The 19,061-nt window shown below is 32.0% G+C and overlaps 2 protein-coding genes across 2 annotated transcripts; one reads left to right on the forward strand and one right to left on the reverse strand.

Moving 5' to 3' along the window:
* The first annotated feature begins 199 nt into the window (after window positions 1–199).
* LOC11408709 (BTB/POZ and TAZ domain-containing protein 1) lies at window positions 200–3,398 on the forward strand. The gene is made up of 5 exons (XM_003608843.4): window positions 200–453; window positions 545–678; window positions 760–1,063; window positions 1,155–1,474; window positions 2,904–3,398. Exons 1-5 carry the CDS (start codon window positions 349–351, stop codon window positions 3,127–3,129), a joined length of 1,089 nt encoding a protein of 362 aa, XP_003608891.1. The 5' UTR covers window positions 200–348; the 3' UTR covers window positions 3,130–3,398.
* A 13,463-nt stretch (window positions 3,399–16,861) lies between these two features.
* Window positions 16,862–18,656, reverse strand: LOC25493676 (vignain). Its single transcript, XM_013602251.3, has 4 exons — window positions 18,138–18,656; window positions 17,662–17,894; window positions 17,406–17,546; window positions 16,862–17,298 (listed from the first exon to the last, which is right to left on the reverse strand). Exons 1-4 carry the CDS (start codon window positions 18,583–18,585, stop codon window positions 17,038–17,040), a joined length of 1,083 nt encoding a protein of 360 aa, XP_013457705.1. The 5' UTR covers window positions 18,586–18,656; the 3' UTR covers window positions 16,862–17,037.
* Between the last annotated feature and the right edge of the window lie 405 nt (window positions 18,657–19,061).

Raw genomic sequence — 19,061 nt, forward strand, 5'->3', positions numbered from 1 at the left:
TTTTGTTTTATATTTTAAAAAACCAAATATAAATCTAAATCATCTTGTTCAAAATATTACCTATGACCGACTAAGTGAAACGTGATCGTTTTTCTCGTGGTATAGTAGTTAAGTAGTGAGGTAAAAAGTCCTTTGTCTTTGCTGACTAAGGGGAAAGAATGATAGCGCGTGTTAATAAAACATTAAGAACTTTCCGCGTTTGGTCCCGACCTCCCTCAGAATCAGATCTTTTACCAATATCTTCCCTTCCTTAAATAAGACCACCCCTTTGATCTCAGAATCATCATTCCCATTTCCTACCCAAAACCATAAACTCTTAAAAATATCTCCTCTTTCAATCTACAACACATGGAAATGAATACCCAAACCACACCAATGGAGGTCTTACCCGAATATGATGTCTTTATTCACACTTCTGATGGCACACGCATTCCAGCCCACACAACCATCCTGGTTAGTTTGTCTCCAATTCTTCGTCATTTTATTTTTTTAATTCGGTATCCGATTCAAGGACTAACGATTATTGTAAATCAATAATTAACAGGCCTCGGTGTCTCCTGTTTTCGAGAACATTATTGATCAACCGCGCAAACAACGCAGCTCCGAAAGAATAATCCAAATTCACGGCGTTCCTTCCACCGCCGTAACGGCTTTCGTCGGCTTCCTCTACTCATCCAGGTTTGTAGTGATTGTATAACACTCTTCTCTTCAACTGCGCTGTGAATGAGAAATGACAAAGAGGTCCCTGGTTTTTTACAGTTGCACGGAGGATGAGATGGACAAATACGGAATCCACCTGTTGGCACTATCTCACGTGTACAATGTCCCGCAACTCAAACAGAGATGCATCAAAGGTCTTGTTCAACGGTTAACATCAGAAAACGTGGTGGATGTACTCCAACTCGCTAGGCTCTGCGACGCACCGGATCTCCGTGTCCGCTGTATGAAGCTACTCACCAATCACTTCAACGCGGTTCAGAAAACCGAAGGGTGGAAGTTCCTCACCAAACACGATCCCGTGCTTGAACTCGATATCCTCCGCTTCATGGATGAAAGCGAAACGGTGCGTATAATATTTTATGGAGAGATTCAGCTATTGTCTTTTCGATTCGTTTTTAAAACTTATTAAAAATATGATTATTATTGTGTTATAGAGGAGAGAGAACTCGAGGAAGCATAGGGAGGAGCAAGGGTTGTATGCGGAACTTTCGGAGGCGATGGAGTGTTTGGAGCATATATGTACGGAAGGGTGCACCGACGTTGGACCATACCATGTGGAGGTTAATAAAGAAAAGAAACCGTGTAGCAAATACTCCACCTGTCAAGGGCTTCAGCTTCTGATTCGTCATTTTGCAACATGCAAGAAGAGGGTGAAGGGAGGGTGCTGGAGGTGCAAACGTATGTGGCAGCTGTTTAGATTGCATTCATATGTTTGCCAACAAACTCATGATTCCTGCAATGTTCCTCTTTGCAGGTTAGTTGTTTTAATATTCATTCCTAATGCAACTTAGCTACCATATTTTATTTATTTACATCAATCACATGCTTTATTTTTTAATTTGGAGGATATATGATTTAATAATAATGCTAGAATTGTTTCATCATTTTAGCTTTTATTTTATTTTTTAAGAATATATCATAATCATCGATTAAATTAGAATATTAGAGGGTGCTTTGTGTTATTAGTTGCGGTGATCTCAAGATTCTCGTGATACCTTATGATGCGATGAGTGATAAAACGTGGGAAAAATATAGCCAATGGTGATGGTTATTTAGACATGGTCGGTGATTTATTTATTTTTTTGGAAAAGGAAAAAAAAGTTATGTCGATGACTATGATGGTTAGAGTTATTGGTGTTGATGATAGTGTGGGTGGTGGTCATGATCGAGGGAGTGAGATATTTTTAGACGGAAAGAAATTTAGTTGCAGTTCCAAAATTATTGTACAAAATAACTTGAGATAAAATGTGTCAATTTTTCCATAAACTTGGTTCAATTTTGAATTCAAAAAATCAATTTTGACATCAAAGAAAAGAAGTTTGAGTCAAAAAAAAATAATTCAAAGATAAGAAGTTCAATTTCATTTTTGTTTAGGTGGGTAAAATGGTCACACCAACACAGTCACGGCATCCATTTTGGTCAAAATAGTTTCTTGCTAGCAATAGTTCATTTGTTTAATATTACTAATAAAAAAGAATATTTGACATTGGACTGAGATTGAATGTGTCCAGGGTAGAGCATTATTTTATCTTTTCGTAATGAATTTATATTCTGAGCTGTGGTCGATTCATCGCATAAAGTCTCACCATTGATCATGTAGCAATATATACAATATTGTCACGTTGAAATTAAAGTGTCCGTTAATTTATTGTATATTATATATGGGGTCCAATCATATATTGCAATGTATTGATTACACACGCATTGTTTGTTTTGTACCCTAGCTTGATATTTTTAGGGATTGGCCAGCTTGCATTTTGATGCCGTTGGTCCATCGATCGTAGTCAATAATTATATGTATATCATTTATAACCAGCCTACTACTGTGTTAACAACCAAAGTATGTGGTCATGTCCATGACACCAAGATCAGTGGAATAAAAAAATCTAATAAACATAGTGTTAGTAGTTACCCAAGTTATAATTAGCTACCTTCAACTTGGGAAGCATGGTTGCATGAACCATGCCAAACATGTCTGTCAATTAGTGAAGGTCCCATCAATGACGGGTGCCCCTCCAAATTAAGAAATATCTATCTGTGATGATGGTTTTTTGTTTTAGCCCATGTTTCTCTGTTTATCTTCTTGCAATCTCATGATGATGACAGTCTTGTTTTATCTTGCTGTCAATTTATTTGAAAATTTTGTCACAAACAATTAAGCAATTTTTTTGGGAATGTGACAGACAATTTCAATTGAGAATGGAGCAAGAGAAAAGGAAAGATGATCCCAAATGGAAACTACTAGCAAGGAAGGTGGCATCAGCTAAAGTAATGTTTTCCTTGTCTCTCCCAAAGAGAAAAAGAGATGAAGAAATGAGAGTGACCATAGACAATCGTGGGATCAGATGTTTTGGTTACAATGAATATTGTAACAATAATGTCTCGGACAATCGATGTGTTTCATGTTGATAGTTCCTTATCTTATTTTGAAAATTGCTTTTTAGATGTTGTATGTAAGGTTATTGTTAGTGGTAGTGGCTCTTAAATTGAGGAATTAGCAAATTGAGTGTTTGCTTGAAATGTAAATTTTGGTGGTTGTAGTTGTGCGCAAATTGAACCTCATTTGCCCTGTCATAAGATTCTAAGGAGGTTCTATGTTTGTGTTACATTTGATTTATTATCTATGTAAAAAAAAAAAAAAAAAAAAATCAAATGATCATTCATATGATTATTATAAATTTAGTGATTATTTGTTGGTATATTTTTTTTAGTGATTTATCGGTTTCTATTATGTGATGACATGTATTTCTCAAGAGCATTAATAACTATGCACGAAGGCATTCTTACTAAACTCTTTTTTCAATCAATTTTTTTTTCTTTTAAAAGGGGATTAATATTGTTCTTCACTTCCTCTCTTCGTAACTCAAACCCACACTCGTTTGAATATAGATGAAATATCTTACCAACTAAATTGTGTTTCATTGTCTTTTTCTATTTATTTTTTTTTAAACAAAACTTTGTTTGCTTTCTTTTCTTCCTTCCTTGGGTTTTGTTTGAGAATTTGGAGGGAAGTGGAAGAGAGGGTTTTGGAGATTGAAATTTTATAGAAGAATAGAGAAAATCTTTCATATTTTTTGGAAGAGTAATTTTAAAATAAAATCATAAACTAATGCTTATGATCAATATATTTTTAATTTTAAAAATATTATAACAACATATATTAATTTTGAAATATTTATATATAGCCCTCCAAAACCCCCTAAAACCAAATGAGGGAGATTTATATTATGAATAAAAAATTAACTTTTCCTCCTATTGTCTTCTATTCTTTCCACTTGTTCCTTCATTTTTTCCAAAACCTCCCTCCCCTTACTCCTAAACAAAGTCTTACTAAACAACTAAGAAATATTCATTTTAGACCCAGTTTTATATTTCCTTCCCTTGTGGTGCTTAAGTAGGTTAGCGTCTTCACATATACTATTTAAATATTTTAGTGTTAATCCTTTAGAAACATTCAATTTATCAAATTCAACACCTCAACTCTATATCATAATTCCCTCAAAAAAAAAAAAAAACTCTATATCATTATATTTATTAAAGAAAAAAACATATAATTACATTTCAACAACACTTATATATTTAATTCCTTAAAAAAAACACTTATATATTTAATAGAATTTATAAAATGAAACCTGCAAAATAGTAAAATAGTTAAGAGAGATAATTCTTCAATAAACACGATTATATTGGCCCCACAACTTTTTATTCAACAACAAGGGTATATTTTAGTTTAGTGCAAAATAGAGAGGTTAACCACCCCCATTGCGACACTCCAACAAATATCCTATATATACCCAAAAAAGAAAGATTTTGACATAATTATGAAATGTCTTGCGAAAGGATCGATAATTTGGGACACAATCATGGTGTTTGCTCCTGCATAACAGCATAAGAGAGCATAGTATTGTTAATACGATGATCACACTTTATTGTGAAATCTAAGCATTAAACACTGACCTGCACAATCTAGTCCCACAGACAATACTTAGTGGAATGAAAACAGAAAGAGTGACATTTGTTCAATGAAAAGAGGCACTTTGAGGCGTTTGTCAATTCTCCCTCACTAAGCATTAGACATTAAACAAAGAATCTTTTCCTTCTTGAAAATTTTCTTTTTCGTCCAAATCCCCACAGATACCTTTCACTCCTTCATAAAACATTAGTAATACCCATTGCCTCTCTTGATAAATTTATAAATTCAATACACCAAAAGATTGGATGTTTTGAGATTATCCAAAGATTATTCTCTTTATTTGTTTTGGGCTTCAAATAGGACCAACCACTATCGAGGTTTAGTGCAAGTGATTGGTCAAACTATATAAGTGTTATATATCACGGGGTATTAGATTCAATTTCAAAGAATAAAAAAACGAGAGTAAGAGACAGTATCTTTGAGAATTCTCACTTTAAGGTAAAAATTATTTCCATTTTTTTAATGTGATATTCTCACTTTCAAAGAATATTGCTTTTACGTATAACTAGTTTAACATTTTTCATAAAAATGCTATAGAGAGACAATATTTTAAATTTTTTAATATTTAAAACATAACAAATATATAAAATATGAGCAAATACTTATAAATTAGTACTGTGCAACTACTTGCATTGGAATTGTTTGAAACTTAGTTTATCTTGTGGTAATCTCAATTGTGATGATAAAGCCTAATTGCTTATAAAGAAGAGTAGTAATATTTGAACAACCATTTCATACAGTTTTTGGTGACAACTTTTTTTTTTCTCTTTTCATCGGTTAAAAACAATAAAGAGAGAGAAAAAAAAAAAAGAATAAGTGATAATGTGAGTATGATAGAGAAAGTTGCAAAAAAATTGTCACAAAATGGTTGTACAAATATCATTTCTCTGTGAAGAAAGGTCAACATGTGAATCTATTTGCTAAAATTCCTGGCCTTTTGGTCCCGTATTCAATCAAAACATTAATCTCTACTTTTAAACTTGTCACCACTCACCAATCGATCATCTTCCTCCAAGCATATATAAGACTTTATACTTTTTTTTTTTTTTTTTTTACAACAACCAAATCAACTCATTTCATTAATAACAAGATCATGAATACAAAAAGGTAGGAAATCAAAAAATTGGAGACTAGCACAAAAAATTGCCGCCCTTGCAAGGGAATGAGCAACCATATTCGCTTGTCGCCGAATAAACTTAACCATAAAATTTAAATTAAGAGATAGCAATCGATAATTTTCGGTAACAATGGATCTAAATTCAGAAATGTCTTCTTTCTTTTTAAGAATAGCATCTGATAGAATCTTTGAATCAGTCTCAAAAATGATATACTGAAATCCTGAACTAAGAACCCATTGAATAGCTCCAAGCAAAGCCATACTTTATACTTTCTTAAATTTAGTCCAATTGTCCAACTTGGAAGAATTAACGAAATTTATTATCAAAACATGTATATATTATAAGGTTTGGAAGGCATACAAATCCGAAACTAAGTGACAAATGGTTTCTTAATTGAAGATGACAAGCCAATCTTGTCGTGGTTGTGCTTCTACATTTAATTGAAAATCACACAAGTGTAAGTTGTGCCATGCTCAAGTGGGTGTTAATTTGAATACCAACAAGTGGTTTGTCTAGTGGTGATGGATAGTGATCTCTTAAATAAGAGTTTTATATATTTTTACTAACTTAAATTACATTGTTTTTTCAATGTAATTAAATAAGAGTGTTTGAATCATAACTCTATATATGAAAAAAATGTGGTTGACAAAGTCATATATATATTCCTTTCATTACAATATTCATGTAAAAAAAAATGAGTGTTTGAATGAGATTTAAATACACATTAAGAAACCATATATTCCGGTATCACTTTGATGATTAGTCTCATAGTGGTTTCAAAGGACATAAGACGTGAGATAATTTGGAGCGCTAGAGATCCTAATTAGGGTGGATTAGAAAAAGAAAAAAAAAAAACTCATTTAAAAATGCAAAACAACTCATGCTATTAATTACCATTAAAAACCAGGTTTTTCAAAATAACAACCTCTGAAATTGATCTATAACTGGGATCAAGAGTGTGTTCGAGCCACAAATCGACAAAAACAACAAGATGAAGCAAGTGAGTGAATAGAGTGTAAAAAATTTAATCAAATAGCAAATCAGTGACACTGTCAAACTTGCAGCTCGCTAGTAACTTACTTCAAATTATGTAACTAATCTATTTTCTAATTTATACAAGACAGCATATTAGAAAATAAAAATACTTATAACCACATGTTCAACCAGAAATCTTATACCGGTACTGGTGGGAATTCCTTTTTATGTTAAAGTTGGTCAGTCATCTTGAGTTACCTGTAAGAAAAGTGAGCTGCTTATCGGATTTTGCGCAACCACCTTAATGTCGACCATGATGCAAAAGGGAAATAAAATACATTGATGCTGCTAGAAGTTGAAATGCAGCGTTACAAATGACACATTTATAGTGTTGTGCAGAGTTTGTTATGAACAGGTTGGATTCCATGCTCTCTTGCCATGGATTTCTTTCCAACTTTTTTCAACTGCCTTCCACAGTTCCACTACGAGTTCAGGAAGAAGCTTCTCTTACTTGTGGAATCTTGATCCTTAAGGAGGTTATAGCTTGCAGATTTTTCCTGCACTGTGCGCATATATTATCTACCATGAATATATTCATTCCATAAAAACATTGATAATAAATTACATTATCAAGGCAAACGTATATTCCATTTCTTTAAATCAAATTCTTGCAAGCAAACAGTTAGAATATACATTTATTGTGCTCCTTTGAGATAAACAATTGTTATTGTTAGTTTCCTATGACAAAATTCAGGACCTGTACTGAGTGTTGGACATATGGTAGTGAATTCAAAACCTCTTTAAAAGTTCAAGCCACAAGGACAACAAGCATATAAGAGCCAATTGATTTTCCTGTTTATCCAGACTTTTATTTAGATATGCATGAAAAAGACTAACAAATAAATGATTATAAGAATGTTTTAAGTTTTTCCTGTGACTTCAAAAATTAGAGATGAGGAGAAATTGATAATTTTCAATTCCAAACACCGTTCTATAGTGAATTTTCAACATGTGTGTGTGTGTGTGTGTGTGTTTGATAATTGTTCTAGTTCTGAACTAATGATGACATATAGAGATTGTGATAAATCATTAGTTATAAAAACCTAGCTGTATAACTATTTCAACGATGTTTTTTTTTCAACAATGTTACCCCTGATTCGCAAATATCCTAAATTTCCATTGAAAAAAAATATAGAAAGAGGAAAATAGTAAAACCAATTGGAAGGAAATGAAAGCTGATTCTAATATATTAGTAAGAGGCAGCAGCAACAATTGCACCCAGTATGGACCCAAACTTCAACTCGTCGTGAGTCCAGCATCACGCTGCATGGTGGAAACGCCACAAGCTGGCAAAAATGACAGTTCAACTCGTGAATCCAGCGTCATGCTGTACGGTGGAAACACCAAAGCCATGTTTCATAACCTAGAGCCCCCACTTAGGTCACAAGCTGACGCTACTCAGCTGAACAGACAATTAACATGTTAGACCTTGAAAAACACTCATGTCATATTCTAGCCAATGTGGGACTTGATTGGTCCAAGATTGTGTATTTCGAAACGTGGTTCCTTAAATGGTTTACTGTGTAATCTTCGGCCACTTTTAACATGTTATGACACACTAAGAAAGAATCATGTGGCTGATTTCTCAACAAGATCATCTGTTACATTAGCTTTTACACAATTGATACAAATAATGGCTCTCAATCCTGCTTTTGTCCACCACATTAGTCCCATATCTCAACCACTCACTCAAACATTACGGATCAAACATAAAGTATATTGTTTAATTTTCAGAATAGACTTTGTCTAACATGCAGGAGTAAATTGGTCTTACACCATACACGAGTTAATTTTCCATCGTTGAATCAATAAATCTCTTATAAACTTGGCCTTCAAAATAATTTTGAACTTCATATATATAACACGATATCTCAAATCATGTACATACGATAATTTCTTGACCATATATACAGTGGCCTAGATTGCTAACACTATTGTTATCATATCATATGCATACATTATTTTGAAGCACTAAAGTCATATTCAAAAGATGTATTAGATCAGCTCCAAATTTTGAATGTAACGTCAAATTCCATAACCATAAGCCAACCTTGACTAAAATATGCCTCCAATTACATGTATTGAGCATCATAAGATATCACTAATCTAAAAGTACTAAAATCATAAATATTCAATGAGGTGATTATCACCTCACCAGAATTTTAATGCAATATCAAAATCCAGAATCACATCACAAGCCTAATCTTGATCAAATAAATATCTTGAACATGATATGCTAGAAAAGATCACAAAGCTATTCCAAACCATCTATCTAATTCTCAAAAAAATAAAAAATCTTTCATTTATAAAAAAGAAACATGAAGAGCACAAACTTTGCCACTCTTTTCTTTGGATGCTTTTGACCAAACCTCACATGAAGCTTTATCCACAAATAGGAATGGTTTTGACAAAAGGGCGTTTGTAAAACTAAATAAGAAGATAAGTTGGATTTGCTTAGAGTGGATTTGGGTGGTTCTTGTTGGCAATGAAAGTGCAGGGTAGTTAGTGACCACTAGTGGTACATACAGACTCACATAGTCAGTGACATGGTTATTATGCAAAACTTTGATTTTTGCTTTGAGCTCTATGAATTGTGGAAGAAAAATGGTGAGTGACTCCACAATATACAAATCAGAATATGGAGGAAAAAGTATAAATAAAAATGTCCCGCATCGGAAGCTATGAGTAGAGCAGAGAGGAGCTTTGGTTATAAATAAAAAAAGGCTGTAGCTCTTAACTCTAACTCTCAGTCCAATATGATTAATGTTTCAATGGACTAAGCTGCAAGCAGTTTTGCACCGTCTAATCCTTCTGATCGGATGGATTAGTTTTTGTGCGCATTGATGAATTTGTTATCGTTCGCAATTTTGTGTCGTTCCATTTTAATTATATAAAAATGGAACGTAACAAATTACGACCATTGACAAATCCATCTTAAAAATAATGTAATAATTTTCACTTTTATATGCTATTATTTGCCCACATTTTGTATGTTTTGCAAAAGGTGGTGTGAGAATAAAAATATACATGTGGCATGTCCGTATAAATTGTGCATATGGATTAATTAATTTTACAACAAAAAATAATCTAAAACAAGAAGTTTTAAGATATTGTAGTCAAATTTAATGTCTTTAACCTCTAATTGATGAATATTAGTTGAATTGTGAATTTTTCATTGAGGTATAGTAGAATACTGAATCAAGCTTGTCAATTACTATAATTCAATCTTCGCTTTTGATGGTTGGAGTTTGAACCCTAAACATTACATATATTATATATTTTTTCTACCAATTGAGCTAAGTTCACGATGACCAAGGTGTATGCTTTATGACCACTCTTAAAATATTCAAATTTATCAAGGATGGAGTGTTTTTTTTTCGGGTAATTACTTGTTTACCTTGGGTAATTTTATCTGATGGAGTTTTGTTTGTACGATTTTAAGGCAATTATGTGTGTTTTTTTTCTTGGAGATAATGCACGTGTATCTATCTCTTTATCTATATTTTTTTTGGTAGGTAGACGAAATGATAATAATAATTAGGAACTCACACACACAATTGAATGAGTTGGGGTTTGAACCCCAATCACAACTTATGATCTAACAATTTTGATATTTTATCAGTTGAGTTAGAATTTATAAACATTAATCTATCTTTTATATTGTAAACTAAATTTGACTTGTTAGCATGCAAGTTTTGTGATTACGTGACACATGCAAAGTTTTCACTATATTAAAAATCACTGATTCTTAAAGTTAGGAATATTCTTATGTATCCGATCTAGTTTAAGAATTACTTATTTTCAATAGAGTGAAAAACTTTGCAATGTGTCATGTAATTATAAAACTTGTATGAGAACAAGTTTAGTTTAATTTGCAATATAGAAGATAGATAGATATTCATCGGTCTCAACTCAACTGATAAAAATATCAAAATTTTAGGCCGTTGTGATAGCTCCTCCAATTATGTGTGTTTCTAATAATTATTGTCATTCTGTCCATCTTCCAACAAAAATAATAGTGCTAATTGGGATATTTAGCGTGTCTGCACCTTACTATACCCCATTTCCCTTTTAATGGTTCATAATCTTGATCAATTCAAATGGCTACCATGTTAAAGACACAAAATGACAATTTATTTTCATGTAATCTTAATAGTAATGATAGTCTGGTAATTTTAAGGCTTTTGGGTAAGAGTGTGGTGTCTCTCTCACTTGTGTGGTTGTTCAAGCCTTGATGTGGACGGTCCCCCGAGCTCCCCCTCACAAACCCAACAGTGGTATCAAAGCACCGTTCGACGAAAGGTAAGATCGAGGCAGCCGGTCCGTTTGCGCAGAAAGTAGCAACGACGGTACAAAGCAGTGTCGGTCTGTTTGCGGAGAAACCAACAACGGCGATACAAACAAGTAAGAGCTTCCGCTTGAAGGGGGACACACTTGAGGGGGAGTGTTGTTGTGTACAAGTGTGAGTTATATGCCACACATCAGATAAAAAGAGTAAAGGTTGAACACCTTATAAGTAAGAGGACACATAAACCTATGACCTTAAAGTGTTGGGTAAGAGTGTGGCGTCTCTCTTGTTTATATGGTTGTTGTAGCCTTGATGTGGACGGTTCCCTAGCTCCCCTCAACCCAACAATATCTTCTTGCTGTCAATTTATTTGAAAATTTTACCACTTACGGTTAAGCTAATTTTGGGGAACGTGACACGCAATTTCAAGTGGAAACTACTAGCAAGAAATGTAGCCTATGCTAAAGTAATGTTTTCATTGTCTCTCCCTAAAAGAAAAAGGGATGAAGAGATGAGAGCGAGTGACCATAGAGTATAGACAACCGTGGAATAAGAAATGTTGATAGTGTCTTCCTTTTTTTTTTGGAAAGAAATGTTGATAGTGTCTTCCCTTGATTAATTTTGAGAGATTACTCTATCTTAAAAGAGAAATGATATTTGAACAACCATTTTTTACAACTTTTGTGATAACTTTCTCTCTCATACTCACATTATTTTTTTACTTTCTCTCTCTATGGCTTTGGTTTTTGTGTCACTACCTCATTTCCTTTGTAAAATTTTGATTATCACAAAAGTTGTCACATATATGGATGTTCAAATAACACAACTCATTTTAAAAAGGGTTTTTTGGATGGTGTGCATAAGGTTATTTATATTATTGTTAGAGGTTCTTCAATTGAGAAATTTGCAAATTGAGTGTGTGCTTGAAATTGTAATTTTTGGTTGTTGTAGTTGTGAGCAAAAGTTTTAATAAAAAAAATTGTCAGCAAATTGAACCTCGGTTTGCTCTGTCATAAAATTTGCAAATTGAGTGTGTGCTTGAAATTGTTATATTTGATTGATTATTTACGTACAAAAATCAAATGATCATTCATATATTTAGTGATTATGATCATTCTTATTTAACTCCTTTTTCAATTGATTCAATTTTAAAGATTTTTTTTTGTCCATTTATTTACTAAACAAACTAATAGATATTCTTTTTATTCAGTCGAAAAAAACTAAGAGATATTCTTTTGTCACTTTTCAATATTTCCTTTCTTTTTTGTGTTTAAATGGACTTTGCATTTTTACATCTCTCGTTAATAATTTTTTGACAATTGTCTTTTTTGAGTATTGCTGTTGACACATTTGGTTTGGCTGAGAAGCATGAGTAAATTACTCAAATGCCCTTAGGCAGTTAGCTGCCGAAATTTTAAAGAACCGGCTACGTTAACTGCCGAGTAATTTCAAACCTGAAATTAAATAAGAAAATACACCTAAATTTTCCTTAATTAAATTTAATTCTTTAATCATTTTAAGGAATTAAACATAATTATTATTATGATTTCATTCATATGATTTTGTTGCCATAAATAAAGATATATGAGAGATGAATAATATCTGCAATCGGTAGTTAATGGACCTAAAGTGATGATTCAATAAAAGTAAATGCAACAACAAAAACGTTACAAATAATTATATTTGTAATTATTAGTAATTAATTTCATTGATTTCTGTCATTATTCATAAGTTTGACTAACCTATTAGTACTTTATACTAATATTTCAGATATTATTACTTTAATTAACATGAAAAACGCAACAACAAAGAAAAATGTTTGACATCGGTAATTAATGGACCTAAAATGGTGATTCAATAAAAAAAATGCAACAACAAAAAACATTATAAATGATAGAATAATTATATTTTCCTTCAAAAAAAAAGAATAATTATATTTGTAATTAATTTCATTGATGTCTGTCATTATTCATAGGTTTGACTAACCTATTATTACTTTATAATATTTTAGATATTATTCATCTCTCTTTCAAATAATTATATTTGTAATTATTCTATTAATAAAACCTCTTTTTTTTTTTTTTTGTAGAAATAAAACTTCTTTTCTATTACTAGTTAGAAACGTGATCGAATATGTAATTCTAGGATATCATATTTCTTCATTTATGGCAACAAAATTATATGAATGAAATCAACAACGTTATAAAAAGAATCATGTAGTAAAGAATTAAATTTAATTAAGGGAAAATTTAGGTGTATTTCCTTATTTAATTTCAGGTTTGAAATTCCTCGGTAGTTAACTGCCGAAGTTTTCCTCGGCAGTTAACTGCAGCAGGTTCTTTAAAATTTCGGCAGTTAACTGTCGAAGGGTATTTAGGTAAATTACTCGTGTTTCTCAGCCAAACCAAATGTGTGAACAACAATACTCATCTTTTTTACATACTCAATTGCTCTCCCGCAATAGTAAAAAATCATTATATCCTTAACAGCAGTTAACTACTCCCGACCTCCCAACGTAAAAGTCAGGACAGTTAATTGATGTTGGGTGTATAATGGTCTTTTACTGGTTAGTGTGGGAGAACAATTGGATGCGAAAGAAAAACAATTTTCTAATTTTTTTAGAGAGTGTATGTTTAGTTTGGTGCAAAATAGATATGTTAAGAACCCATTCTGGGTTTTACATAATCACACTTAATTTTGTAATTTAAGTTTCAACGATTACAGGCCAATGCATCAAACATTGACCTGCACCAACTAGTTTCAAAGATGCAGACAATACTTAGTGGTACGAAAGATAAGATTGAGTGAGATTTGTTTAGTGAAAAGAAGCAGTTTGAGGCATTTGTCAATTCTCATTCACTAAGTGTTTTAGACTAGTCCAATGCCCACAATCCACATTATATAAGGTTTGAATTGTATCAACGCAACATAGATTTCTTCCATTGTAAGCAATGATATGGATGAACAAATGAAAGAATAAAATGAATGAAAGGAGGAAGAGGTTAGAGAGAAATGAAATTTGAAAACATAATAGTGGTAACAATAAGTGATGCATTTAAAAATGAAATTTGAGAGAACTAATTGTAGATGCGTTAGATTTAGAAGTTGGTAGTTAATAAAGTTTTCTATTTCTTCGAAAAAAACTATATTATATTATGTAGTTGGTGGTCAATGTGAATAGAAAATTAGATGATTGTTCCGTGAGGGGGAATAGATAAGAGCTTTGCTAACAAGTTATGCATTCTTTAAGGTTTTTAAATAAAAAAAAAAAACTATTTATTCAAAAAGTTGTGTATATATATATATATATGTGTGTGTGTGTTATTTTTTATTTTTTTTTATAAAAATTTGTTATTTTAGATTTTTAAAACTATTTTTATAAGGACATTCGTTAACATTTCTCAAATGATAAAAGACATATAGTTGAAACTTGAAAACCAGAAATTGAGACAAAATAAGTGACTTACATTTTCTTAAAGAAATCAGTGATGAGTAATACAAACAATCAAATGGAAACGCACATTTTCTTCCATCTCGAGTTTCTCCATACCCCACAATTGCTACCCCATGATTCAGCTCATGTGCCACAGTGCCCATATGATAAACTTGGCCTTCAAAATAATTTTGAACTTCATATATATAACATAATATCTCAAATAATGTACATACAATAATTTCTTGACCATACAGAGGCCTAGATTGCTAACACTACTGTTATCATATGCATACATTATTTTGAAGTACTAAAGTCATATGCAAAAGATGTATTAGATCAGCTCCAAATTTTTAATGTAACATCAAATTCCATAACCATAAGCCAACCTTGACTAAAATATGCCTCCAATTACCTGTATTGAGCATGATACGATATCACTCATCTGAATTCTGAAGGTACTAAAATCTTACATATTCAATGAGGTGATTCATCACCAGAATTTTAATGCAATGTCAAAATCCAGAATCGCATCACAAGCCCAATTTTGACCAAATAAATACCTTGAACATGATATGCTAGAGATGACCTCTAGTGATGGTACACATAGTCAGTGACATGGTTATTATTATGCTAAACTTTGATTTTTGTTTTGAGCTCTATGAATTGAATTGTTGAGTTGTGGAAGAAAAAGGGTGAGTGAGAGCAATGCTTATGTTCCTTTCCTTTGTGCATAGTTAACAGTAACACAGGTTGATGCTGAATTGGGGCCTCCAAAGGACATGATGATGACCCAAGAAATGTCTTTTGGACCTGCATCAGTAAACGATATTCTCTTCCTAAGCATTTAGAAAGGGCTTGGTTAACTTGCATTTGTTAGTTACTAAGATTTTTCGGCGGATTTGAGTTAAGAGTTAAGGAGTTTGAGGTCTAGAATAAACAACGAGAATAAACTAATATAACAATTAACATAATAACATTGTAATTAAAAAAAACTTACTAATGTTTTTTCTATCTATCATATCATTTATTTAACATAGAAACAAACGTTATTAGAAAAACAAAAGTGAAAGATTTAGAGAAACAAAAATGCAAATATAAACAATGCAACTTTACCAGTGAACGAATTTGCCCACATTTTGTGTATTTTGCAAAAGGTGGTGTGAGAATCAAAATATACACGTGTCCATATAAATTGTGCATATATTAGATTAAGTAATTTTACAAAAAAAAAAAAAAAAAAAAGTCTAAAACAAGTTATTGTTGTCATATCTTTAACCCCCCTAATTAATGAATATTACTTGAATTCTGAATTTTTTTTATTGAGGTAATAGAATTCTGAATCAAGCTTGCCAATTACTACAATTCAAATCTTTAAAAAAAATATATATATATATTCTCGTGAGCTTAGTTCAGTTGGTAAGGAAAATGCATAATATATGTAAAGTATAAGGTTCGAATCTCAGACAACAAAAACAAAAATCTTGCAAAACAAAAAAAAAACTACAATTCAATCTTCGCTTTTAATTTTATTTGGATTCAAGGTATGTGCATAACCACTCTTAACATATTGAAATTTAGTAAGGATGGAGTGTTATTTTATTCCGGGTAATTATTCGCTTACCTTGGGTAATTTATCTATCTATGATAGAGAATGAGAAATGATGATGGAGAATGATGAAGAATAATATGGAAGTTTTGAAAATAATAAAGAATAATGTGAAAATTTCTGGAACATCAAAGAATAATAAGGAAGCTACTAGACACTCTACTAAATAAAATAAAAATTAAGCATTAAAGAAATCTTAACTTTTTTGGATCCTTCTAGTCATATGAACTAGAGTATCCATGTCTCTATACTTTTCTTTGTAATCAATGTTTGTAGATATTTCTAGTTTGTAATGCAGAGTTTTTCTAGAGTAGTATAAATTAGGCTCACGACTCTCTATTTTCTCTACTTTTTCTTTTGTCCTTTGGCCAATCTATATTGTGTGTTTCTTGTCTTGTCTTGGAGATGATTTACTTGTATCTATCTATTTATTTGTCTATTTTTGTTGGTAGATAGCCGAAATGATAATAATAATTAAGAATTCAAACACAATTGACTGAGATGGGGTCTGAACCCCAATCACGACTTCTAGTTCATCTATTAATGTGTTTGACTTCTGGTCTAACACAATTTATCTATCTATATTTATGTCATTAAAACGCTGGATAGCATTTTCTAAACGTTAAAAGACATATAGTTGAAACTTGAAAACGTGAAATTGAGACAAAACAAGGAAACCAATGACTTACATTTCTTAATAGAAATCAGTGATGAATAAATAATACAAACAATCAAATGCAAACACACATTATTTCTATTTCTATGGGACGCAATCCTAACATAAGAACATCGATGTATACTTAGACATAGGAAGCATATATGAATTACAAACATTATTATTTCTTGTTGCAATGGCATCATTTAAAGCTCATCTTTCGGAAGTGAACTTTTTGTTGGGTTTTTAGATGACTTTTTGATTGGATAGGAAGCCTCCATAGCTATGCCACATAGACCTTGCTTATGAGATATGGCCCTTTGCATTCTAATGTAACCCTGTTCTCCCCATTCACTTCCCCAAGAGTTCTTCACTGTCCAATATTTTGTTCCATCTTGAGTTGCTCCATACCCCACAATTGCTACCCCATGATTCAGCTCAGTACCACAGTGTCCAGTAAATACTCCCTGTAATTATATTTTTGTAATTAAAAGTGGGATCTAGGTGATATACAATACAAATTTATACAAAAATATATAAATGTGTAAGGGATAAAAATCTATATAAGTTTTACCTCTGAATAAAACTGGAAATCAGATCCCCCAGCATCAATAGCTACAGAAATAGGTTGGTTGGCAGCAGCTTTCAACAATGCTTTTTCATTGTTAGCAGGGACATTCTCATGGCCATCAATTGACACTGCTGGTTTATTCTCCTACATCAAGTGAAAATGTGTTAATTTGGATCTTTAAATTTTCTCATAAGTCAATCAAATTAAAATTTATTAATTATATATTAGGTACTAATTATAAATAGACTAGTGTGTGCACCTTTTGTATATTACAGGTTCCATCTTTTGCAGCATAAGGATAATTGGTTTCTGTTGTTATGCCATTTTGCTTGATGAACTCGAATGCATATTCCATTAACCCGCCATTGCATCCTTGATTCACTTCAGTGTCACAATCCACAAGTTCTTGCTCCGACAAGGATACTAGTTTTTGTGTCTTGATTTGGTTAATACCTTCAACAGCTACAATAGTTGAAAAAGCCCAGCAACTACCTATACAAGTTAGAAACAATTCAAAAGACAAAATCAATTCTACTTCGGAACAATCAATTTGACTTCTCCAGATCAATTCCGGATTCAAACGTATAATCAAATACAGACCAAGTGGAAGAACAAACTTAACTATCAAACTTCTAGCGATTTAACTAACATGGTGAGTATTTTGTAGATATCAAAAACATGTTTTACGCAAATATAAATAGTATGTGATTACTTAATCAACAAGTAAGCACTTACCGCATTGGCCTTGATCCTTTACACCAGTGACAGCACCTATCTTCCTCCAATCAATCGAAGAAGGAACACCCTCCACATTCTCATACATGAACGGCCCATTGTCATGTGACATGCCACGGAACATTCTATGGTGATTAACCTTAGAATCAGCATAGATGCTCCTAAATTCGTAATTAGTCATGTCAGCAAACTTATTCAACTTAAGCTTATAAGGTTTATCTAATTTATTGGTATTATGAACATGCATAACATTGGCTTTGAACACGTTAAAACGATTATTCTTCTCATCAAGGCTTCGAGTAACTGTGTGGTGACTTCTCCATCTCTCGTACAAATCCCACAAACTTTTCTCTGATGCTAAATCATTCTCCTCGAAATCAAAGCTCTTAGCTATTCCTAAAACCAAAGCAAGGGATAAGGAGACAAACAAGAGCTTCTTCATTTCCATTTTGATATGTTGTGTGACTTGTGATGGGAAAACAAGAAAGGCTTGGAATGCTTTATATAGAGAAATGAAAACCGACTTGGTCTAGGGAAATTAGTTAAAAGTATAAATAGAAAATAACTTAAAATTAAAAAGTTCCTTGTAGGCATCAATAATTTATGTTGGGATGCTCAACATATGAAAGCAATGAATTCAATAATTGAGATCAATTCTTTTGCACATAAATAGATTCCGTGTTGTTATTGTGTCACACAATTATTAACATCAACTTCTACTTAAATTAATGGTCGAGATTATAATGCTTGTAACCGATTTAATACATCTATAATTGAAACTGTATGATATCAAACCAAAATTTGAGATTGACTAATAACCGAGTGTGTGCTTTTAATAATGCAAAGAATCCGGATGTGTTGATTTCAAATATAAGAAATGTTTGTGTAGACCGACTATTGTGTGATTTTTAGGCTCTATTTTGG

The sequence above is a fragment of the Medicago truncatula genome, chromosome 4 (assembly GCF_003473485.1).
Source record: "Medicago truncatula cultivar Jemalong A17 chromosome 4, MtrunA17r5.0-ANR, whole genome shotgun sequence".
Classification (NCBI taxonomy): domain Eukaryota; kingdom Viridiplantae; phylum Streptophyta; class Magnoliopsida; order Fabales; family Fabaceae; genus Medicago; species Medicago truncatula.